The sequence below is a fragment of the Tyto alba genome, unplaced genomic scaffold, assembly GCF_018691265.1.
Source record: "Tyto alba isolate M040663 unplaced genomic scaffold, T.alba_DEE_v4.0 Super-Scaffold_22, whole genome shotgun sequence".
In the NCBI taxonomy this organism is placed as follows: Eukaryota; Metazoa; Chordata; class Aves; order Strigiformes; family Tytonidae; genus Tyto; species Tyto alba.
The window spans coordinates 37,527,899-37,553,144 of record NW_024881296.1 but is presented as its reverse complement, the minus strand read 5'-3'; the positions used below and the strand labels follow the sequence as shown (position 1 = coordinate 37,553,144).

The following is a 25,246-nucleotide window of genomic DNA, read 5'->3' as shown; positions in this document are numbered from 1 at the left end:
TGTTAATTGAACTTCTTTTAAAAATCTGTCATTATCATCACCCTGTCTACACCCCATCTTTCCTCCTTTCTTTCTTGTCAAACAGCTTCATGTGAGAATGAGGTCAGTGTTGGGGTTGTAATGATTTCTTCACTCATTTCACAGGTACACAGAATTTTTCAGTTGGCTTCACTTCTAAATACTGGACATGTTTTAGGCTTGTTAGACTTCAAGATGAGATGCAAACTGCTCTATATCGCTGAGTCACATATCTGCAAAAAAAGTAATAATAATAATAAAATTAAAAGGATTAGTCACTGAAGATGACACTTGGTGTCTCTATTTTTTTTTTACAAATTTTTCAGATTCTTTCAAATTCTCTTATCCACAGCAAGGATAATGCTCTCCCCTCATCTCTGCTAGATTTTGCTGGGGTATTGAATGAAAACTGTTCAAGTGACAGAACATTTGTGTTCAGCTTATTAACCCAGATATGGGCTACTTAGTGACTGAGGATTTAAATCTGTAGGGAAGAACTTGCAGTGGTTCTAGACAAAAGACGGTTGTTTTGAGACATTCTGATTTTCGCCCTGTTTATTCCTAGGTGAAAACAAACTGATAGGGGATCTCTTAGTACTGGGTGGAGCAACACTATACGGCATCTCGAACGTCTGTGAGGAGTATATCGTCCGAAATCTGAGTCGAGTGGAATTCCTGGGCATGATCGGACTCTTTGGCTCCTTCTTCAGTGGAATTCAGCTGTAAGTGAGCAGGTTTGAGCCCTAAGGTTGTTCATATAAGAGCAGCTGAGGCCTCGGTTGAGGTTCTGCAACCCTCTCTTTGAAGGTAGCCGTTTCCCGTGGAGAGTAGATGTTCTCTAATTTTGAAATTTGCGTTGGTTTTCATATTTCAGATCTGTGGGTTTGAATAATAACACAAATTTGTACCTATGTACTCTAATTCAAGGACTGGTGTCCCTAAGTAGTCACGTGGGGAGAGAGAAGTAGAAGACACATTCTACCATCTTGTTATTTGAAGACAAGTGGATGCTTCACGTGTTGGTCTGATTTCTGAATAACAAACTCTACAGCTCTCTCTGGTTCCATTTTTTACTTTTTAAAAGTCACTTATATTTCTAAACAGATAGACAATACTTCCAGACAGAAAGTATTTTACTGATTGGCTCGTTCTCTGTAAATTACATTATGATATGGTAGAAATAATGCAAAAGCCTTTAAGAAACTGTCCTTTTCACTTCAAAATATTTAGTACTCAGATGATTGTTGCAGGACTATTCAGGAACTATTTAGTCTTGTCTATATCCACATGTATCTAATGAGCATCCTAAGAGTTGGAAGGTAGCTTCCAGTGTTGTAATACTGTGACTGATGAAAGTAGAGTAAAAGTCGCCATGCAAGATTGCCACATTTTATGCAGATCCACCACTGGTGCTTGTCACATGGAATAACTTTTGATTATTAGTCAAAACCAAGTTGCTTCCCTGCACATCTGAGCTACTCAGTTTCTAAGAACAGAGACTGATCAAAACAATGACCCATCAATTCCCACTTAATTCTATTTCTTTAGCCAGAAAGTTTATTATATTTATATGGGATCTGAACACATGACTTAAAATTATTTCAATTAACTAGCTGCCACACAAGCAGTTCCCTTTTTAAAATTATAGAATTCAAGAGCACGTAAATGTGCATAGTATCTTTGGCTAAAGCATTTTTGTTGCCTACAGTGTCCATGGTAGGTAGGTACTAACTGATTCTGAGGGCATCAAAGCAGTGCCCTTATCTTGCTCGGTGTGTGTAAACTCACATGTACATGTCTCATACTCCTGAATTTAATTATAGTGTTATTACCCCCTCTTGACCCAATTCAGGGTCTGTGAGTTGTTTTGCTGAGGAGAAGAAGCTGCTGCTGGAACAAGGCTTCTTTGTATACAGAGGACACAACTGGAAGGAAACAATAAGAAACCATTTCTTTGTTGAAAGCCCTAAGTTTTTTCTAGTCAACCTTTGGCCCAAAAGCTCTTGCCAACTGTTTTTTTATCCACTGGCTGCCACAGCTTTTTGCTATTAGTGCTTTTGTGGCACTTTGTGGAGCCTCAACCACACTTAGCTCATATATGTACCTTTTTAGCAAGGTGGCAAAAGCTTGCATATCATGAGAGGCCAGTAAGGTTTCTGCTGCTTGCTTCCATGAAGCAGTTCAGCATTTTCTTACCTTTACCTGTAATGAAGAGCAAGATGTCACATAGTTATGTGTTAACAGAGGTTTGATCTAAATATACCAGTTGTTTCAAAGATAAGCCAGCTCCCCATATTACAATTGCACGCTCTTTCTTTGAAACGCTACTGGCCACTTTGGTGCAATATAGGTGCAATAGCAATTTAGGTCCTATAAACTGAAGAAGTTTGGGGAAAGAATGTCTCAAAAATAAAGCCATTTCCCAGCATGCTAGACACAGCACTGGTCAGGTTGGTTGGCATCCACAACGTGGTTGAGGATGGGGAACGTGTGCTAATACCACTGGAGGTGTAAGTCTCGTGTTCGTAGGATTTACAGGGAGCAATACAATTCTGAAGAATGGAAAATACTGAAATGTGTGTAGGACTATGCTGAATGTAGGAAAGACAAAACAGTACCCACAATTGAATGTCCCATTTATTGACATGCACTGATCTCAAAATAATCTAATAGCAAAAGCTGTGGTATTTGCCTTTTATTCCATCTATGTTTACTGATATCTTCATAAGTTACTCATGGGGGTTACGTTAGTTCATGCTTCAGCGCTAGTACAGGGCTGTGTCTCTAAGAGGACTTTCAAGGAATAGGCTGTTGTTTTCTAGAACAGTTTAGCAAAAGTGCTTAATATTAGACCTTAATGTAAAATAAAACCAGATAATGCCTGTTGGACAGCAGATGAAGGACTAAGGTGTCAGAGCAAACAGTGAAGAAAGGGAAAGAGTTGGCTAACTACGTGAGTATGGTGAGAAGAGAAGTTTAGTGGGTTGAGTGTGATTAAAGCTTGGAGGAACTGTATATCAAAACAAGAGAAAAAATTAGGTAACAAGAGTTGGTGTTATAGCAACTACCCAGCAAATGGAGATAATGCTGTCTGATGGAATCACAGAATAACCTACTTTGTAATGGACCCCTGAAGGTCATCTGATTCAAGCTCCTACTCAAACCAACTCAAAGCTAACTTGAAAGTTACATCAGGTTGCTCAGGAACTTGTACAGTTGACTTCTTAATATCGCCAGGAACTGAAATGCCAATCCTGCTGGGCAACCTGTTCCTGTGTTTGACCAGTATTTTTTTTTCCTTATATCTAATCAGAGTTTCCCACATTGCAGCTTGTCACTATTGTTATTCATTCTTTTGTTGTGCACCTCCAAGAAAAGTCTAACTCTATCCTTTTTGTAACTACCCATTACATAGTTAAGACAGCAGATTTATTGTCCCGTCCTCCTTCCCTCTGGCTTAGCCTTCTCTTCTTCATACTGAACAAACCCCGCTGTTTCAGCATCTCCTCTTACATCATGTGCTCCAGCCACCTGACCGTTGTGATGGAGCTGGACTGTACTCCCTCCAATTTCTCAATGTCTGTCTTATTCTAGGCAGCCCAAAGTTGGATACAGTACTCCAGCTGCTGTCTCACAAATCATTTCCTTCGACTTGCTGGCCAGACTCTTACTAACACAGCCCAGGATGCTGTTGGACTTCTCTGCTCCAAGGACACATTGTTGACTCGTGTGCAGGTTGATGTCCACCAGGACTCCAAGGTTTCTTTCTAAAAAGCATCTTTATATCCTGTCAGCTCCCAGCCTGTACTGTTGCATAGGGTTATTCCACCCCAGGTGCAGGAGTTCATACTTGATTTTCTTGAACTTCATGAGGTTTCTCTTGGCCCTTTTCTTCAGACTACATTGTGGATACTCGATCCATCCAATCCATACCTCTTCAGTCTGTAAGAGTCTTTCAGGAAATCATGTTGGAAGCTCTGCTGGAGTCAAGATAGGTTACACCTCATCCTCTCATCCATTCCCTCTCCTTTATTTACTGAGCCAGTCATCTCATCATAGAAGGCAGTCAGTTTGGTCAGGTATGGTTTGCTCTCGAAAAGTCTGTGTTGGCTGTTTCCAGTCATGCCTCCTTCATTTCCTGCAAATGGCTCCTGGGAAGATTTACTCCATAATCTTCCCAAAGATTAGCATAAGGCTGGCCAGGCTATAGTTTTTGCTCTTTTTGAAACTAGATGTTGCATTTGTCTCTTTTCAGTCATCAGGGACCTCCTCCAATCACCACAATCTTTCAAAGATCATTATGGTTCCTATTCTTTAGTGATTCTGGCATTACTAAATGGCAACTTCTGGCAAATTTGCTCTTACCCCTCTTTGTTTCACAGATCATAATGAATCACAGACCATAGCATATTGGTTTATACTTCTTTTGTACCAGATAGGCAACAGAATGAGAGCAATGTTCCTACATGTAAGTTTAATCAAAATTTGTTTGCTAGAACAAGAGATTACAGGGGTTTTTTATATTCTTTTTGTATTATATTATATCTATTTGTATTATATTCTATTTTGTATTATATTCTTCAGGAATTGCTGATAAAAGGGACATATGCTTTATGCATGCAAAGATACTTATAGTTTAGTCATTTTGCAGACAGAATAATCTTATTATTCTGTACACAGTATTAGATTTGCCACACATCAGCAGCAAGCAAATTAGAATTTCCAGGATGCAACTCTCTAGACCATATTAATCTGGAAGGCACTGAGTTCCTGCAGCTTTACTATTAGATTTGGTCTTTCACATACCACCTTTTGTACTAGGTACTTTTTTTTTTTTCAGTCTGTGTAATTCCATGATTTATGCTTGTTTACAGTAGTGTCCAGACTCGCATGCAGAGTTCTGCACAGCAGGAGCTATCTGGAAATCACAGATCAGAGAAGGTGGTTAGCTGAGTGAAGACCTAGTTCATGAGATACCTAATGTCCAAGGGTCTATTTGCCTGGATTGGGAAGAGCTGGCTTGTTGCCACCTTAGAATTTTATGGATCTGGAGTTTTGATGTTAATGTACAATGCAAGACTTACAAGATGTTGAAAGTGGACTTTTGCAGCTTGGCCCATCCTTTGCTTTGTTTCCTAACTTTCATTGCTGTGACTATTTGATCTCTCTCAGTGTGTAACAAATCACAGTATTGTCCCCAAAGCCAGCCTGTGATATCTGTTTATTTGGCAATGCAGAGCCGCTCTGAAGGGTGAATAACTCAGACAGATACATTATTAATCATTAAAGTTCAAAAGCTTTCAGAATATTAAGCCAGAAGAGTACAAGAGGGTTGAACAAATAGGGGGATGGGCACTTTGGACAGGTATATAGAGAGCTGGAAATAAACCAGTGCAAATTGTATGCTATCACGTGTGATTACTGCCCTGAAGATCTTTCAAATACATGGGCACAGGGATAATACCAGAGTGGATTAGCAAAGTCTGATTGCATTTGGTTCCTAGAGAGGTTTTTTGTTATAAGGTTATTTATGTTGTTTTGTCCAGCATTTGAATTGAATGAGTGGAAGTAATTTAACTTCTGTTCTCTTCCATCAAATTTTGCCTTCTCTTCTCTTATAGTGCAATCATGGAACACAAAGAGCTGTTGAAAGTTCCCTGGGATTGGCAAATAGGTAAGAAAACACTTTACCACGTTGAAGATAGTTGCTGAAGGAGGCGTGGAGACAACCAGTGTTTGGGGAGGCAGTCACAAAGTTTCACAGGAGCCAATGTTTGTGACTTTTCCGCCAGTTACTGCCAAAGGTTGACCCACATGCCTCATAACCTTTCTTAAATGATCTGTCCTCCCACTGCCGTATTATGCCTTCCTTGCACCATTAGGTTAAGCGTATGAATACCATAAGATAATTATTCAGACAGCCGTGAAGTAAAACAATAATGGGGTTCCAGTTCTAAGATTCAGTGCAACACTGGGACAAATAAATGAGGTAGTCATTAAGAGCCAAACCTTTTCAATGAATGCCAGAGAAAGAAAATGGAACCTAACAAAAAACTGAAGAGGTACTTGCAGTGCATATTAGAGCCTCATAAACTCTTTTCCAAGGGGAGCATTTCTGCATGAAAATGGTTAATTGCTTTCCAAGTAGTCTTGGTGGGATATAGCAGATGTGTCTTTTAGACAAGTTTGGGTAGCATCATGCACAATGAAGCTTTTAACAGTGTTCTGCTATGCAGTGGATTGCGTTTTCCCATTTCAGCTTGGAAGCTAGGTTTATGATCTAAGACTGCCTTCTCATTAGTCCAACAAATTATTTGCTTTAAAAGCAAATCAACATTTAGGAAAGTCCCTATAATCACTCTTTTACTATTGATGACAATGGAAGAAATAAAAGACTACTAATAGTATAGAGCTGATATGCTTAGCAGGGAATTCAAGCTTTGGCAATTCTTTAATGATAGCATGTTACCTAGTTTCAGAACAAACATCAAAATGACAGCTCAGAAGTGGGCAAAGGCAGCTGATTATGTGGGGAATCCCTGAGGACAGGGGATACAAGTTGTGGAATACACTGCTGTTCTCTTTAAAGTTAGTTCACAACTTCCTCTCATCATCATAAACCTTAGTAAAAACAGTGCATCTTTCACAAAACACTGCACCTAGAAGTCTCAGAGAGTTGGTGGCTGAGCTGTAAAACTGAATGACAAATCAACTTAAAGTATCCATGGAGAAACACACTCAACTGCATATTATAAGTGTATCGGCCTTCTTTAATCTGAGGTAATTAGCATAATTGCATCAGTGTTTGTTTATACTTTACAATAAGGAGCTCAGGGACATAATTAATCTGGTACTGATGGAACTAGCAATGGTCATAGTGAATTAATCTACTATCTGTGTAAATGTCATACATGCTTCCATGGGAGTACTGTTGTAACTCAGTATCAGTGAAATGTGCTATTAAAATAAAGGCTTACTTAGTCTGTGATGCCATTAAAATGTCACTGAAAGTTAGTCACTAATTCTGAAGAGTCCCTGTGCTTCATAAGAAGATCGTCTTAGCAAGAGCATCATAGATATGTACTTGTTTTGTTAGAGCAATAATTGGAAATGTGATGTAGTTAAACACAGATTAAATGGTGTAGTTCTGTTTTCTTCCCTGCCTTCCACTGCACTTGGTGTGCTTTCCATTGCATTAGCAGTGATACAGGGTTGTCAAGTACTGATTGACAAATCTATGTCAGGGTGTTCACAGCCTTGTCCTGAATAGTTATCCACTGAGACAGACTCAAACCTTCAGTCCAGCAGAGTTAAATCATCAGCCTTCTGAATGGTGGTGATAAAGTCACAGCAGGCAACCCAATAAGTAACTTAAGGTGGCCTGTTGCCATCTGCCATAATTGTGCTATTAAGAATGGATGAGCTACCTTGCAACTGATGTAAAATGCCAATGATTTTTGAATATAAAGATATAGAGCCAATCTGTTATGTCTATCGTGTTTAAAACAGGCTGTGGCCCTCCTGGTTTTAATTTTGGAAATTCCCCTGTTACATAGCATCATCTTCACACCTAGTATAAATCAGTGTAGCTCTGTTTGAATCCTTGAAGGTTTAAGTATTAATACTTGCTGACAACCTGACTGAAAGGAGAAAGATTATACCGTTATGACTGAGTGGTTTCATATGAGACCATGACACGTTTTGTAGAGTGATAGATGAAATAATAACAAATAAGCTAACATCAGTTTTCTTTAAGAGAAAAGCCAGTTTGGATCTCCGAGGAAGAGTCCTTCATTACAGGGGGTTTAAATGTTTCTGAATGGTCTTTATTCCAAGAAGACAGTATGGAAAATCATAACTGGCTCCATTTCATCCCAATGAAACAATAGCTTTTGGAGTAAAAATGCTAAAACATGCAACATTCAACCAGCAGGCTCAGGAACTAAAATAGAAGTTCCCAAGGCATGTTAGTCTTGGTGGTACTTGGGCTACTTTAGAGCAGTCCCTGGGGGCAGATCCTGCCCATCTGTGTGAAGATGCCTCGTCTTAAGAAAAGTGGGGAAATACTGAGGGATTGGGTCTTACTCAGCCTGCAGAAGAGAAGGCTTTGAGGAGGTACCTACCAGGAGGTTCTCAAAAGGACAGAGCCAAGGTGTTCACAATGGTGCATGGTAGGAGGATGAGAGACAACAGACAGAAGAAGCTGAAATGAGAGATTCAAACTGGATAAAAGGAAAATCTTCACGCTGAGGACAGGCAGGTAGTGGAGTGGGCTGCCCAGAAAGGTTTTGTAGTCTTCATCCTCAGAGGTTTTAAGATCAGGCTGGCAAAGTCCTGAGCAACTTGATTTGATCTCACAGCTGAGCCTGGTTTGAACTAGAGACCTCTAAGCTCTCTTCCAGCCTGAATCACCCCACAATCCTAAGGGCCCAGTTCAGACACTTAGGAGGCATTCACACCCAACCAGGAAAATCTGGTGACCTTACCCATCAGGGTGAACACTGGCAGACAAGATGGGATTCCTTCCGCCATCTTTAGATACCTGGGATGTGGACTTCTGATTTAGATAAATAGATTCCCTTTAGCATCAGCAACAGTAAACAGGCATGACACAAATCATACTATGCTAAAGCTGATGTCTAAAAGAGGTTGGACAATCTGCACCGTAGAATTTCCCAAGCTCTTCATTGACCACCAGCCCTCAGTACATGTCCAGAGTTAGGTGTAATGAATCCCACCTGTAGCTGCTTTCATGCACATTAAGCCTTCAGTTCAGGACAATGCCAACACACCTGAAAGCAGGCAGTTACAAATTATGAGCTTTTCAGCATTTAACATAGATCAGCTGATCAGCAGATCATTACAAAAGCACCTCCTAACTTACCACCTTGCTTCCTTCCAGTGCTTGCTACAGGCAATTGGTGTTGGTGGCTCAGTGCCTTGTTGGACTTGGGTCTCAGCACCTGGGACTGTAGCACTAGTGGCAATTCCCAAGGCTGCCATTTGCACTGCAGGGGGTACCCAAGGAAGCTGAGGCTTCAAGCCTTTGACATAAAACATATTTTTAGTCTGAAAACTGGCCCTCTGAGCATATCTGAAAATTATATGATGTTATTTCCAGTTTGCTTATGGTCGCCACTAAACACCATCCAGCTGGTGGGTATTACATGTATTTTTAAGATGTAATTGAAATGCCTCTTTATATTCACCTCTGATAGGACAGCTACAGTTTAAGTAATTTTCCCCTGGAACTGAAATGCCCCTTGGAAAAGCAGCCTGTGACATGCATGTAGTTGGCTGCTAAAGAATGTGAACACCAAGGCAGTACTATAAAATTATACTGTTATTTGAGATCATAACCCTGCAAAACACCTGAATATGTGTGGTAAATCCAGATTGACTAGCAGGGGCTCGGTGGACCAGCTGGTGATTTGCAGAATGTACTTGGAGAATGCTGACTTCAGGTCCAGAATGGCTTTTGCACCTGACCTGATCTTGATTTAAGCCTGGAAGAAAAACTGACTTATTGCTCGTGTATGCAAACAGTTTCTTGTTGATCAAAACCATGCTCCATTTGATGCAATCATTTGCCCACTACAGAAGAGTTGCAGAGTTTGCATTAAGCAACTCTTTCAAGCACTGCCTAAGACTAATTCTGTTGTTACCCATATACAGTGCACACCTTAAAAATTTGCTACCTGTTAGTCAAAGCAGTTCTTACTATGATTATCCATTTTCTGAATATAAATTCAAATTCATTATCATGTCGTAACAATTGATGTATGGACACTGACAATTTGTGACTGCTGTATTTGTTTCAGATGAATCTACACTTCAGATGCTTCTGAGGGACTCAAACTATCATGACTGATTTTGTCATTTAGATAGCTTTTCTAAAGAGTTTTTAACTAAGTGGATCTGCAAGCAGATACAAATCATATGGGCTTTTTTTTTTTTTTTTTTTTTCCTTTCTAATCCCTTTCAGGACTTTGGCAATCAGATTTTCTGCAGATTTTAGTCAATAACAACATGCTCTGAAGAGCTGGCATGAGTCTAAAATTAGGCTTTTGCACATATCAGTTGGGAATTCTGCAGCATACGGCAGCCTAAGAAATATCATTTGCATGAGAGAGAGCAGATGAGTGAAGTGTTTGCTGTTTTTTTAACTTCATATTGATTAATTTGCCTTGGGATTTATCAAGTAATAACTGAAGCAATGAATTCTCTCCCAGTAAGTTATTTAGGTTTTAAAATGAAATTAGATTTTTACTGTAATGTCTTTTTATTATATTAGTGTCTAACAATCTAATTTGTTTGCGGCACTCTGGAAACATGTAGGAAGAAAGAGTCTCAGCTCCAGAAGGCTTTATTAAGGAAGGCAGACAAAAAGGGGTAGAGGAACAGAGACACAAAACTGTGAAGTGATTTGTCAGGTTTGGTGGCAGAATAGGACTAGGACCTCTGTCACTTGAGTGCTGTCCTCTTGCATTCATCCATTGGCTCATTAACTCTTCTGCAAATACTTATGCACTCATTTTTTGGGTCCATTCCTATAAAATATTGTGTGCTCCATCCAACACAGCTGAACTCAGTAGGCATTGGAGACATTCAGCTCCTTAAGAGACTAGATTTAATGTGTCTGAATGCATCATTTCATCCAAATTTATGTTGCACATGAGGTATTCGCTAGCAGTATAAGAACACCAATTTAAACCAGCACTACTATTATGGAGACCACAGAGAAAGGACGTCATGTCCACTGCTGATGTGATTTTCTTGTATATTTAGAATGATGTTCTTAGTCTCTCTCTATATGTGTATCTTATTATTTGAATCCATGTTTCTTTGAAAAAGTATTATTCATTCTTGCCTAAAAACACAACCTTCTTCCTCCCAACACGTGTCATTTCTGCAGGCTTTGAAAGGTCACTGTTCCTTGTTTCTCTTCTGCAGGCTTGTTATATGTTGGCTTTAGTGCCTGTATGTTTGGCCTCTACAGCTTTATGCCAGTGGTCATAAAGAAAACCAGTGCTACTGCCGTCAACCTCTCCCTACTCACAGCTGACCTGTACAGCCTCTTCTGTGGATTATTCCTCTTCCACTACAAGGTATGTGGAAATGAGAGATGTATTTGGGTAACAGCAGTATGCCTGAAGAAACATCAGTGCAGAGCAATGAAACAAAAGAAGCATCCAAGCTTTGTCAGATCTATACAGTAAAAGTGCAGACATTTTTATACTTCAGGCTTCCCACACCAAAACCAATTTTATTTTATGATTTCTGGTTTTTAAAGAAAGCTCATTTGGTCTTGTTGTTACAAGTTGTAAGATTTGAGTACTTGTTCATCATCAACTGTATCACGAAATTAATTTTACTTGTCAGAGGTAACTTTCAACTGCTGTGACCAGACCCAGGGTGACAGCATGAAGGGAGGGACTCTTCCAAAAATCCCATAGATTTTTTTGAGTTAATTTTTCATTCATGCTGATTCTGAATTTCTAACTCGTAATTGTCTGTGAATTGCACCTTTCTTGTCAGCCAAACCAATGGCTTGCCTGTTAGTTTAAATGCCAAAATATGCAGCAGATTTATATTGAAGTCAAACTTTTACCTCTCGGGTCCTCTAATATTTAAAACATTGTATTGTACAGTCATATTTGGTCTCCAATTACAAGGAACGGCACTTCATTATTGACAAGTATCCCCTCCAGTGTCCATCATACGAAAGCAGCATCAGGATGCTGGAGGCAATTGCTTTGTACCATCATGAATTCATAAGAGGGAGGTCACTTGATAGCGAAAATGGTGTCCCAGAGAAGTGCTAGAAAAATGAAAGACTTAAAATTCTGAGTAGCTAACCAACTCAAATCAGGTTTTGTGATACTAATGGTACCTGAATGAATCTGAACGAGACACTGGAAGATCAAAGCTTCAGAGTCCAACACAAAATGATTTTTCGCTATTGGCTTTTATTTGGGTTTTATGGCTTCAAGAATTTTGCAGACAGAAGAAAAGCAAGTATAGAAACAAGTCTTTGACTGAGAACACAATGTAGAGATTGCTGCTTCACAGGTTTGTCTTATGGTGATTTAGTTCCTTGTTCTTTCTGCCCCACACTTCAATTCCAAAGTGTTTGACGTTAGGTATTAGCTGAAAATTATCTCCTGTTAATAATATTATTTGATGCCCATAGAAAAATATATTTAGTGACGTTAGTCCACTGTTTCTAAGAAAAAATGGCTATATTACACAGTAAAAGACAGACAAATTTAATTCTAAAAACAGTGGTGGTGATGTTCTATCAAAATCAAGTTCTGTTAGAGGGAGAGACTCAAAAGACAGCAGGGGTTGGACAGCTTTGTGCTCAGCATTGCTCAAACCTAACAAAAAAGGCAATTTTGCAAATAAACTTTGGGCACTTTAAAGGCAGAAAGTTCATAAAAGGTTTCAGTTCTTCCATGTGTCTAATTGTTGGGTACATTAGCAGAGCCAGGAAGGCAGAATTTTCAACCTCACTGATGTCTGTCTACAGTAAGTGTGTGTCAGCTCACAGCCACAGTGGCACCTTGGCCTCCCTTTAAGACCTGTACTGAAAAAGTGCTCAAGAAGAGAAGGCTCAGACCTGGAAGGTTTTCTGATTGAAAGCAAGATCTCATCATCTGTCTTGATAAACTCGTTGAGTTCCACCCCTGAAGTAACTGGTGGTCCCCTCTGCCCCTTACTCATCTGATCAGAAAACTGAAAATGTCATTCTCCCGCAGTTAACTGTATCATGCAGTCTTCAGAAACTCTTATCAATGTTTTACTTCAGCCTATTTAGGCTTTTTACCTCCACTGCTTTCCTTGGGAGACTGTTTCATAATATCACTATCTCAACAGTTACAAACCTTCTTATTTCCAGCATAAATTTACTTGTGGATGCTTTTGGTCCACTCATCTTTTTGCCAAGAGTATCCTGTAGCATGAAGAATGCCCCTGTCTCCTGAGCATTTTACTCCATTGGTACATCAACAGAGAGCAGTCATATCCTCTCTCAGCCCCTAGTTCACTAATCAGAGCAAACCCTTCTCTACACCTCATCTAGCTGGATTTCATCCTTCGAGACACAGTCCCTTCAACCTGAGAAGCAGGAAAGGTCCTTCCAGCACATGGTGCAATGCTCTTGTCTCTTCATTTCTTCAGGAAGCCTGTTACCCCCACAGATAGTAAGACTGTATTTACATTTTTCACCACTGCTTTTCCTTTGTGGTTTGTACTCATCCTGCAATCCATGCAACTCATCTATGTCTCTTCTTTGTTCTTCCCAGCTGAAGTGCTGATAAGGAGAAGACCTTTGTTGGGACTATGTGGAAGGGCCTGTACCTGAAATGTAGTATCAGCTTCCCAAGCTGTCAATGTCTCCTTTCGCGCCCTTCAAATTTACGTTGCAGAAGAAATTTGAAAAGAGAGGCTATATCCAGAGATCATCTAGATTTAAAAGCCCACTTAGTTATCTGGTTATTTATTTAGTTACTATGTTTTTATTCTTAGCCAGTTCACCTCCTCCTTTTCTTTCTGGTTTACTATCAGGTATCATTTTATCTGAGGAAGTAGAACTGTGAAATGTAGACTTGCACTCAATAATGAAGTCTAATATGTTAACATTAAATGATCTAAATTAATTCCCCTCCTAAGATTGTGTATACTTGCTCGTTTTCTAGCTTCTAAAAATCTGTTTCATTCCCGGTGCAGCTGTACATCTCCTTCAGATATGTAGCTGCTTCTGCTTATTGCAGCACTGGCCAATGAGTGCAGCCCCACTTCACTGGTAAGCAAATGGTTTTACGCTGAATTAGGATCAACTGAATGGTTTAGTGCCCCTTGCAGAATATAATTTTATGAGGCTTTCAAGAAACAGTTACGATTTTTTCCCTCTGCTGCTACTTTTATCATCAGACAGGTTTATTGCACATGTAGCAGTAAATCTATGAGAATCCATGGAAAATGCAGGAAATGAGTTTAACTGGGCTTTAGAGCCTCTGAAACCAAACCAAGGAGAAGATTGTGTTTGAAGTGGTTTGATTTGTTAGCATTTAATTTTTTTATAATACAGACTTTCAGGATCATGACATGCAGGACAATGAGTTTATAAACAGCTGCATTTATATTCTTACCCCATACACAGATATCTTTGTAGCAGATTGAACAGTTCCCAGGCCCATGGAAGCTAGAAATACAGCATGTTGACTTGACACAACTCTGGTGATACACTTGTAGTTCAAGACATTAATTGTTCAAGGTGTTACGCTACTAAAATGTAATAATTTATGACTTTTGATTTAAGATAGATGACAAGATTGTAGTGCATCATTCTTAAAATGATCTGCATCCCCCAAATAAAAGCTCTTTTTTAGTTCTTCTGTAATCAATAATTGTTTCCAAATATTCCAGTGGATGGGGAAATGTGTCAGGCCTCTTTGGTGGCTGAATATTGGCCACTGCCACAGCATTTCAGTATGCAACTCCATATTTTCAATCCTTTTTTTAAATTCTCACCATATTGATATATTTTTTACAATTTTGAAGTTCAAACCTTTCCTAGTTAGCTGTTCTCATTTCACCTTCATCATAAGCACGATTATCTCCTGCTTTGCTAAACAAAGGCCATCAGAGTCCTAAAGCTTGATGATGATGACTATGATTACATCCTTCACTATCACGTTCATCTTCACCTCTTGTCTTTCAAACTCATCTTTTGGTTTGTGCTTTGCCTTGATTTCTTCATTTCTTTGAACCTCCGTGTTCCCAGGAGTACTAAAGCCAGCCTGCTTAAGACACTTTCCCACCCCACACAGGCAGGAGGAAGCCACAGGACACCCCCCAAATGTGGGGAACGAGCCAAGAGGCTGCTTTGCTGGTTGGGTTTCACCCATGCTCTCTGTGTATAGACCTGATGGTAAACAGCCTTGGAACCAGACAGAAGGATGCAATACAAATGTGAGATATGCTGTCTAGGGGGATGTCTAGGTACAGCGTGGAGGAAATTTAATGTTCTGAGTAACAGGACTGTCCTTACCCTGTCAGAGACTGCAATAGTCATTCTTTGTCGTGGATACACTGACACTAGTGGTGCTGGGAAATTCAGGGCCAGCTCTCTGCGTGTACAGGGTTGGAACTTTTGTATAACTTCAATTGGTTTTTGCTTAGGTGGTGTTCTTTTTTACAGTTTAGTCTCAGCCTTAGCTTTATTTTTATGTGAATAATTTTTAAAGTTCATACTTTTCATTTGCAAGCTGTATGTTGTGCTTTAGTCATTCTAAGCAAATTGGGTTCTCACTAAATAATCTAAGCAGGTTATTTAGTATTTTCCACCAGCTAGAGCATGCATACTGATTGTGTTCTGCACCAGCAGGTCAAGTCACACCATATTATATCATTACCTAGCAAGCCGAGCACAATCAATTATATTCTCCCTTGGCAAATTCGTTCATTATTTTATCCAAGATACAGCTATAAAAATTCAGAATTTCTGGATATACTAGTAATTTCCAAATGAAGAAAATGCATATATTTCATAATAAATCAAGGAAGTCATATATCTTGATTTAGAATCATGAAGAGTATCAGTGACAAAGGACTTGGCTACACAGATAAACATGATACTCAAAACCTTTCAGCACCAGAAATTTGAAATGATGCTAGCTGAAACCTCACTTGCTGATACTTACTGATGCTTCTAAAAATTATTTTTCAATGCTAATTCTAACAGCAGAGTCCCTCCAATGGAAGGGAGCAGGTGACAGCCTTTCCATTACATCAGGAAACAAGCTGTGAAGGAGACTGGTTTTAGCATAATGGAGAAGAGAGGATACGAGTTGGGGGCAATAGGTTCCAATTTCATTTTTGCCAGCACAGACCCTAAGCAATGCCCACAAATGGGGGATTTACATAGGTTTCACTGAGATGAAAACTTGGCCCTTACTGGAAATAAAGGACAACAGTCAGGAGCCTACATTAAAAGCATGTACTTTACCATCCCGATCCAAATCACTGAAGCCAGTATGAGCCTTTCTGCTAGCTTCAGCGGGCTTCAGTTCATTTTCCTAAATTAGGAAAGTCTGCCACTCAAGGAATAATCTTTAAAAAAAATCACAGTTTCATGACTGTGGAGGTAAAGACCATGCCTGATTGTCAATCTATATATGCTTCAGACAGTCCTGGTTTTAGTTAGTGGAGGATGGGTATGATGTCTGGGTTTGGGAGTAGGAGGCAGAATTGATTTGGTTTGAGGGAGGATTGTTTGTTTATTAGTTTGATTTTTAGTTGGCAACTATCCATAAACACCTGAGAGACTTTTCCCAATCGTCAGACCAAGATGAGAAAATACTTCAAATTATGTTCTCGCTTTTTTTGATTTTTTTTTTTTTTAAACGTATCTGCAAGTATAAGCTGAAGTCAGGAAGATCCTTTGCTTTGCTTGCACTTATTAGGGGACTGACACCTACATATTTTAAACCTTGATGGTGGTGTTGTCAGTGGTGCATCATTATTACTAGTAAAGCAGACAGTGCAGGCTAAACAACTATTTTTCATGTTATTGCTTCTTTGGTCATATACTTTAGGATATTTTACTGATGAAATTGGATATGCAAGCTGCTTGATGCATAAACTCTGTTTGAATGGAATTTAATCTCACGGGGCCTTTATCCTGGTGAAGGCTTCAAAGCCTTTGATAATAATGAGGATAAATCATATTGCTAGTTAATTCTTTATGCCACTGAAAATGTGCAGAAACCTACATGCATGTTTACCTTTCTCTTACAGAGTACTAAATTTCTTACAGTGGGACTCCCTCTCAGCAACTCTCTTCTCATGAAGCTGTACTATCTGCATGCCTAAGTGCATGCATCATCTAAGTGGCATTTTAAAAGCATCTTTTTCATATTTCTTTAAATTTCTTTCTTTGTTTATTTATTTGAATTTTCTCCTTCGCATTGCATTCAATTAGAAAATAGTTAGGCGTCTATATTTGAAAGGCTGCCTTGAGATGGAAAGGAGTCTTTGGTCACACTTGAATGTATATTCCTGTGACTAAGGGCCACATCTGCTCACCCTTTGTCTGAGGGTGCAGGGTGCCGTACAATAAAAAAGCTATGAAGTAAAATGACAAAAAAGACTAGAAGCTGGAAAACGAAATGGCTCCCACCAAGATGTTCCACAGTCTGACAGCAGATTTTTAACACCACAGCACAGATGTGGCAGCTCTCTGAAGATACCGCATTGTTAAAAGGATATCTCTTCCTTTCATAGTGCTATCTTGCAATAGATTCATTAGTTTCAAAGCATGAATAGTGAAACGATACTCACTGTTTTGGAGCCATCAAAAAGAGTGTAAAAGATGTGGCATTCGTATTGCAGAAGTTACAATGAAATCTTCAATTTCAATTATATTTTTTCAGACACTAGCTCATCATAAATGTCAAGTTTTGTAGGTTGTTTTCAGGGGTTTTAGCTTGGGATTTTTTTTTTTTTTTTTTTGCTGGTCTCATATTAAAAGACTGCTCACAACAGAACTGGTTAGAAGTTTTATGGCAAAATACATTTTTGTTGGAAACGTCTTATCATCAAAACAGAAATGCTAAGTGAAAACATCCTGTTTTCAGTATGCTCCCAAGGAAACGCAGACTGACTGTTGTGTTGCCCACTCACCTATGAGTTTGCAATGGCACACATTTTTCAACATTTTCAGCCAGGTGTTCTAGGAATGGAAGATGTCAGGCATGAGAAGACATGAGTTATGCAGTTCATGGATTCTGGAAGCTAGGGAACAAATCTCAGTTCTGCATTCGGCAGTCCAGAACCTCAAGAAGGAGTTTTTAAGGCTTCTAGACGTCTGCAGTGGAGATAATCCTGGCAGCTGCCATCAGCAGTTGTCAGAGTTTTCAACAGGCATACATTGTTTCTGAAAAACAACAGCTTTAGGTGTTTCATAAGGGAAGCAAATGCAAGATTTCTGTTCTTGAAAGCTTCAGTTTCTATTTCGCATCTCAGTTTAGGAATTTTTTTCTTTTCTTTAATTACAGAACAACAGTTTGGTTTCCCAGCCAGGAACTAGTTCATAATTACAGCAAGAGAACAGCCAGGAGTTGATCTACCTACCTATGCATGGGTTTATATCCTCTTACCTGTGTAATTTAGATTGCTTAATATTCGTTGTGAATGCCTGGTTAACAGGGTTTACTGACAACAGCACTGTTCTGTGCCTTGCTACTCCACACCTGGTTGTCAACTCATAGTATGGTTTTTACTTCTTTGTATCAATTAGATGGTCATAATATTTCTTTTGTTTCTCCATTTCTCCCCTCTTTTTACTGTGTATAACTTTTGAATCAAATCTTTTTATGTCTCAGTATCGCATCTTTCTGCATAGCTTATGTGTTAAAATGTTAACAGCTTTTCAATTTGACACATTTATACTCTCTTTTAATACATGCATAAGGTAGGTATGCAAGTAAATTTTTATTTCTTTAAAAGGTGTTTGAGGCCAGTTGAAATCACGTAATCACTAAATAGAACCAACTTCAGATGGAAGTAAGAAGTAGTTTATACTGACAATCCAACCAGTCAGGGGGAAAAAAAAAGCACCACTGTGACTGAGTTCTGCCTTTGGTCTTATTGGATAGCAAATTGCCTAATGGGTACTGACTACTCAAAAGAATACATGAAATGAAAAAATAATGTAAATATTAACTAGTAAACAAATGTGTAAAATCAGCCTGTTCACAGACAGTCCCCAGAGGAAGAACAGAGACAGTATATCTGCCGGTGTAATCTACTTAAAGTGATGATCAGACTTGCTTGCAATGAACCACTTGAGTGCTCTGACCTACAAGGCACTGGGAAAGTGGTTTACTTACTTTATAGTGAGAAGTTGTTATTTTTCAAACTAAGTAAAGAACAAAGGGTTTAAGTCCTAACATAGTCCCTATTAGTTTCCTCTGATTTTTTATTCAAAGTGAAGAGGAACCACTGGACTATAAGCTTCCAACATTGACATTTCTCTGTGCTGAGGGTTGGTATGGCTTTCCATTATTACAAAATACTCTTTCTTAAGTGTCTTGAACAAATAATTGTCTTTGGAGAATGAGTTGAACGTGGATAAATAAACAGGGATATACTTTGACTTCTTGAAGAAGGTAATTCATATCACTGTCATGGGACCTGAATTTTCAACACCTTGCAGAATGCTGATCCATCATCCCCAGGTCTTTACTGCTTTCTTAGCAGGGGTAGGTAAGGGGGAGCAGTGTTTAGGGAACTGGTGAGAAATGGTTAGGGAATTGGAGTGGTAACTCAGGATGCTGTTTCATTTTATATGTAATTTGAAGACTCTGCTGTCGGCAATCAGAAGAGGTGATCCCACTAGTCTCTTTTTCCACCACCTCTGCCTCCAGGCTCAGCAACGCTCCAGACACACAAGCACTAGAGCAGCCAACAGGAGACAACAGCACTGAACTTGTAGAACATGCAACAGTATCTCAACATTTAGCATAAGGCTCCCATCCATCAATCGCTTTCATTTGGAGTTAATGATTAGATATTATTAACTTAAAGAAATGCAAAAAGCCAAGTATCATAACGGGCTTTGAACACTTGGAAACAAATAACAGTCATCTCACATTACCTTGTTTGAATTAGTTTTATGTTTCAGCATAAGGAAAAAGTTGTTCCAAGATCTCTTAAATATACCACAGAGTACATTGTGAAGTTTAATTCTTACACTCTGAAGGAAATAGATAGTGTTTTGGAAAAAGTAGTGAAGAGTCACATGGAAGGTAAAGGTGAAGTGCTTATAATTCCTACTCAATATGAAAGTGCAGACGTATAAGCAGAAATCTTCCTGTTATTGGAAATAATTAACTCTTGAATGATAAATCTTCAACAAAAGCATATGGGTTTTAAAGGTGCTGGTGAGCGTGGGCTTGAAAAGGAAATTTGGGGGGCTGGTGCAATACAAATACATAACAACAGAGAACAAGAAATGGTTTGAATGAACTGCAGAAAGGAAAAAATATTGTAAGAAATACCGCCTTTACTACAAGAAAAACCGCAGGCAGAAAAACGTTACAAAGACATCCTATTAAAAGAGCTGGATCTTACCAACAACATAATTTTTCTAAATGATACTCAATGAATATGAAAACAAACACCAAGAAGCTTAGTTCCGTAATTATTTGTAGGGGTAAAAAAAAATTACTTGAGAATCTCAGCATTTCCCAAGTCAAGCATACTTTTTAAGACAATGGATACAGTGAACGTGTTGAGCTTTATATACCTCAGCAATAATTTGCAACCCAGAGGAAACAGCCAAAAAAAGAGTCTTGAATTAACAAAGCAGCAGCTGCATTCAAAAACTTAAGTAAAGTTCAGTTACTGAAAATCTACAAAGATTTTAAAATTATGATTCTTCAAATTGAATGCTATTTCCATGTTAGCATATGGCAACAAAGGCTAGAATTTCCCCAGAGATGTAGACAAAATCATCTTTGAAAGCAGATGATAAGGGTTAAGTGCAACAGCTGCATTATAAATTTGAAGATTTTTTACGGAATTGAGTAAGTCCTAGTTTCCAGAAGTGACTGGAAAAGAAGGTGGAATATTTAGGGAGTGTGTTAAAAATTATGCCTGGCCATCCACATGGTCCATGAGCCACCAGGAAGAAACACATGTAAAGTTAGAAATGAATTAACTGTTTTGATTAACGGGATTGAAGTGTTTACTCCAGTTGTGCCTCCTGCCAGCCAAATCAATGTCTGCTACAGACATACAGGGTTAAAGCATCCAAACTACCTTCTATTTCCTACCAAAATGAAGGAATGGGTCAACAGGCAGACGTAACATCTGACAGAAGACATCACTTCTACATGCTTTCAATCTAAGCTGTAGGGTATTTTATTAACTGCTAGAAACTCTTCAAAATGTATCTTCTTTTTGTCTGAACTCCCCAGTAAACTGGAAGCTTTCAAACCCATGATATAGGATAGATGAGCGTCATCAGCACTGCTGCTAAGCAACTTAACTAACTGGAGTAAACTTCTGGAGTTATTTCCACCACCTGCATTTGTTAAGTTTAGCAAACAAAAGTATCTGCTCTTTCAGGTATTTAAAATGCTGATAATCAGTCTGAAGGAGATTTGAAATAGCTTTGATTTAAAGTAATCTGGATTTTGTATCTTAAGTACAAGAGGAGAACATGTAGGGGAGAGCTCCAGATGCAACTGGGCAAACTGGCCTTTAAAAAAAAATGTTAGAAATAGGGAGAAAACAGGGAAAAAAAGAATAATCACAAAAGAAAACTGATACTGTGCAGGTCAAAAAGAAAAGGAGTAAAGTCTAATTGCTGTAAAAGATAAACCAAGCTTGTCAACAAAGAAGAAAGCAAAACAAACAGCAAAAATTTCTTCTTGTGTATGAAGAAAATAAAGTTTTGCTATGCAAAGACAGCAGAGGCCAAAATTAAACAGCCTTTAGTTTGGCACCAAAACGAAATTGGGACCTTCTGTCACATTCAGTAAGGATAAGAGTTAAATATGAAGATAACACACAATGATTAATGGAAATGGAAATTGCTATGGCAGAAGTAGAAACAGAACACAATAATCTGAATACTTTCAAGTTTGGGAATATAGACAGTTGGAACAATTGTTTATGAAGTAGGCAATAAACTAAAATCAGAAGCAGACACCAGGGAGGAATAATTAGGGACACATTGATAAATGGAAAATTGGATAAAATGCAGCCTGGTTCACTGAAGGTAAATAATCCAATCTAAATCTGTCTGATAATTTAACAGATTTTTGTAGACAAGAGTCAAATGGTAGATCTAATCTGTAAGGCTTTTGTACAGTGCAGTGTAGAAAATTGTCAGTTAAACCGAGGAACAGGATTAGGACTGTAAGGATTGGAAGCTAGGTAAGAAACCAGCTAATGAGGATAAAGGACAAGGCAACATGCTGAGAGAGAAACAGCTTGCTAGGAGCTCACTGGTGGAGGTCCCAAAGAGTTGGTCTGAAGACCAGTCTTGTGTAGTGACTGTAGTAATAGCTTTGGCACCCTCAGTAGGAAGAAGGATTAAAATAATCAGACAACAAGAACTGGATGACATTGAGAAATGCTGTGAAGCACAAAGTGTGAGGTAATGTCTGTGGTGACAGATGGGAGGAATTTGTGCACAGTTGTGACAAAGCAGTTTCCAAATGGGTCAGTCTAGATATTTCTAATATTGATGGAGAAGTGCTAATGCCATAGGACAGGACAACTGACCATCTCAGGACAGCACTTTGCTACAGAGTTTTTTGGTCAGCTCAAGACAGCCAAACAGAGCTTTTTCTCTTATCTGCTCCAGAGCCTTGACAGAGCAAGCACGTGCCCACAAACAAGGTACTGAATGTGCAAATCTTAAAAAAAAGTTTGTTGTGTGTAGCATAGCTTTGATTTCTGATGGACTGGGAGGGACTATGGTACCTCAACATACATAAATTAATCTATAAATTCACAGGGAGGAAGGGAGAATTATTTGAGCTAAAGACATAAGAACATACAGGTGGAAACTGAGAATGCATAAATTTGGAGTAGAAATTAGGGGGGATTTTTTGGCTATCATAGCAGGGAGTTTCCAGAGCAGGCTTCATATAGGTTAGACGGGGGAGTGGACAAAAACCCGAATAATGCTTGCAGGAGGACAGGGTGTATATGCCAGATGGAATGTGTGATCTGACTGTCCACAGAATGGGGGGTTGGGTTTGAGGGTTTAGGACGTGCTCTCCGTTCTGATTCCCGCGTGCGCCAGTCTTGTGAGTTGACTCAGCTGAGAGCTCTTGGAGCTCCTGAAGTTTGGCCTCACCTTGCCTCCTGCAGCAAACGTGCCAGCCCCCCGAGAGCCCCGATGCGAAACAGCCTTGTCGTGCTCCCTCCAGACAGCTTACATAGTCACCCGTGGTGAGGGTAACTGCAGTTGCATATTCCTCGTTTCTCAGGGTGGGAGTGCTGCCTGCTTGTATGGCTGAGAGAAAAAAATGCCATTCTGGGATAGCATTACTGCAGGAATATATTGTTAGATTCAGCAGAGAAATAGAAACAAAGGATCCAAGATGAATCAATTACTGTAACCTTGGTTTTGAACACACTGAACACAATTAGCCTCATATACAGTAATAGAGAATCAAGCACAGCAGACAGCTGCTACTATATTAAATACGTACACAGAAAATCAGAAAGACACATGGCAACTGACAGCTGATAGAGCAAACCAGCAAAGAATATTGAAAGGTAAAACTAGGGAGGTAAAATAATTTTTATTTTTATAAGCATTTCTGTTGTGGTCCTCCTTCTTGTATTAAGATCATTTAAAAGGGTAACAGCTTTATCACTGTCTTGCCAAGTGACTGATATGAAATAACCAGAAATGAAGCCTCTGTATTCCACAGTAAGGATGCTCACAAAAAATTAGAGCAGTGTAATATAAGTGTTTTAACTTCACATAAAAGTCTCCTTCCTATGTAGATAAGATTAAAACAGATTGCAGGACTCATTCTACCTTGCACTTTTTAATTAGACAGACTGCTGGTACCGCAGGGGTACTGAACACAGGCTCATTTTTTCTCCACATCTGATGGCAGAGGTAACAAAGGAAAACAGAAGAGAAAGCAGCATTCCCATCTTTCCCAGCACCCAGGAAAACAAGATATGCCATTTCACACAAACATTTTGCTCTAACAGGGTTGTATTTAGAAAGGACAGCCTATTACAAAATTTTTCTAATGGTACCATTTGAGAAGCATGAAATCATGCAGATTTGTGCAAAGCCAGTATTTGCCTTACATCTGCCTATATCAACATCGATTCTTTTTCTCCAGATGATGTCAGCTTTGTCCATAAGTTTGTTTTATTCCACCAATGAATTCTAGGAAAACTATGAAGTTCCCCAAATTTAAACAGAATTTGTGGCGACAGTTTTTAGGTAACCCTCTCCTCATTGTTTTCCTCTATAGATAACCTTAGCTTCTAAGAGCTTAGGATTTTCCCACTCACCACTGTCTTACCAGCTAAACTGTGCCCACCAGCAAATACCATGCAAGGACTTAAAAAGAGGGCACTGTTATATGATAGAAGGCACGGACCACTATGTTCTACCTACAGGAGAACATGCAAGCATTAGAACAGCATCTCTGAGAATCAACTGGAAAAAAACAGAAAATGTGTCATGTGATTATTTCACATCACAATTTCTATGGAGCATTTGCAGTTCAGTATAAACCACAGTAACAGGCAGCATTTCATCTGAGTTGGAGCACATTGAGGATACAAGCAGGCAGGAGGACTTGAGGACTATGGTCTTTCTCTCATGTGTGAAATGACAGAGACAAAACTGTTGGCTTCCTCGTTTTCACTAAATGGCATTGAGGCCAATGTCAGCTTTTCAGTGTTGTTGAAGCAAGCCAGATGCTTCTTGCTTTGGATTCTGTCTGGCATGAGCAACACTGATGTGTTGAGACATACCCTGCAGCTCAAGCCTCCTTTATCTAGTCAAAAACTTCTTATGTGATTGACAATGAATGGGAAAAAAAAAAGATGTGGAAGCACTAGCTACAAATTTCACTGTGCATCCCAGCTGAGTTCAGAGGGAAAGAAAGGACCTTAAGTCATCACTTAAGACTATATCCTCATGGTTTGCCTTAGAAATACCTGGAGATCGTTAAAGTGTGAAGATAATGCGATCCTGCTGGTAGCAGACAGGCTCAGGCTCACTGCCCAGAAGTTGTCATCATTAGTGAAGCTGCCCAGCACCCCTCAGTCCTCTTCTCAGCAAGAGAACCAACACTTCTGCTTGGGCATTCAAGCTTCTGTAGTTGGAGAGCCGAGAAGACATGCTAAACCGTACCTCTTGGTGGTTTGAGTCGCTTTATGGATCTCTAGATTAAAGATCTGAGAGATCTGGCAGGACATATAAAGGTGCAGGTGGACAAGTTTTATCTGTTTGAATGCAGTCTGGAAAACTCACAGCAGCCCTTCTGGTGTTTGGTGCCATTTGGGTTTTGCAAAATACTGCATTTTGCTGTTGGTGGTTGCTCCAGTTTCTGTTGATGACAAAGTTGTATCACCACCTGCTTAGAGCTTAGTTCTGCGGTCCATTTGGAAAGATGTCCACATATTCTTGGGAAATACTCTGTCCATAACTCCCACCTGGGAT

The 25,246-nt window shown here is 39.2% G+C and overlaps 1 protein-coding gene across 2 annotated transcripts in view; it reads left to right on the top strand.

Moving 5' to 3' along the window:
• Nucleotides 1-25,246, top strand: part of SLC35F1 (solute carrier family 35 member F1) — a 250,545-nt gene that overhangs the window by 214,564 nt on the left and 10,735 nt on the right. For both annotated transcript variants that reach the window (XM_042795882.1, XM_032992853.2), the window contains exons 5-7: nucleotides 584-740; nucleotides 5,640-5,692; nucleotides 10,972-11,126. In XM_042795882.1, coding sequence (XP_042651816.1) covers nucleotides 584-740; nucleotides 5,640-5,692; nucleotides 10,972-11,126 — 365 coding nt within the window. The remainder of the gene's footprint in view (nucleotides 1-583; nucleotides 741-5,639; nucleotides 5,693-10,971; nucleotides 11,127-25,246) is intronic.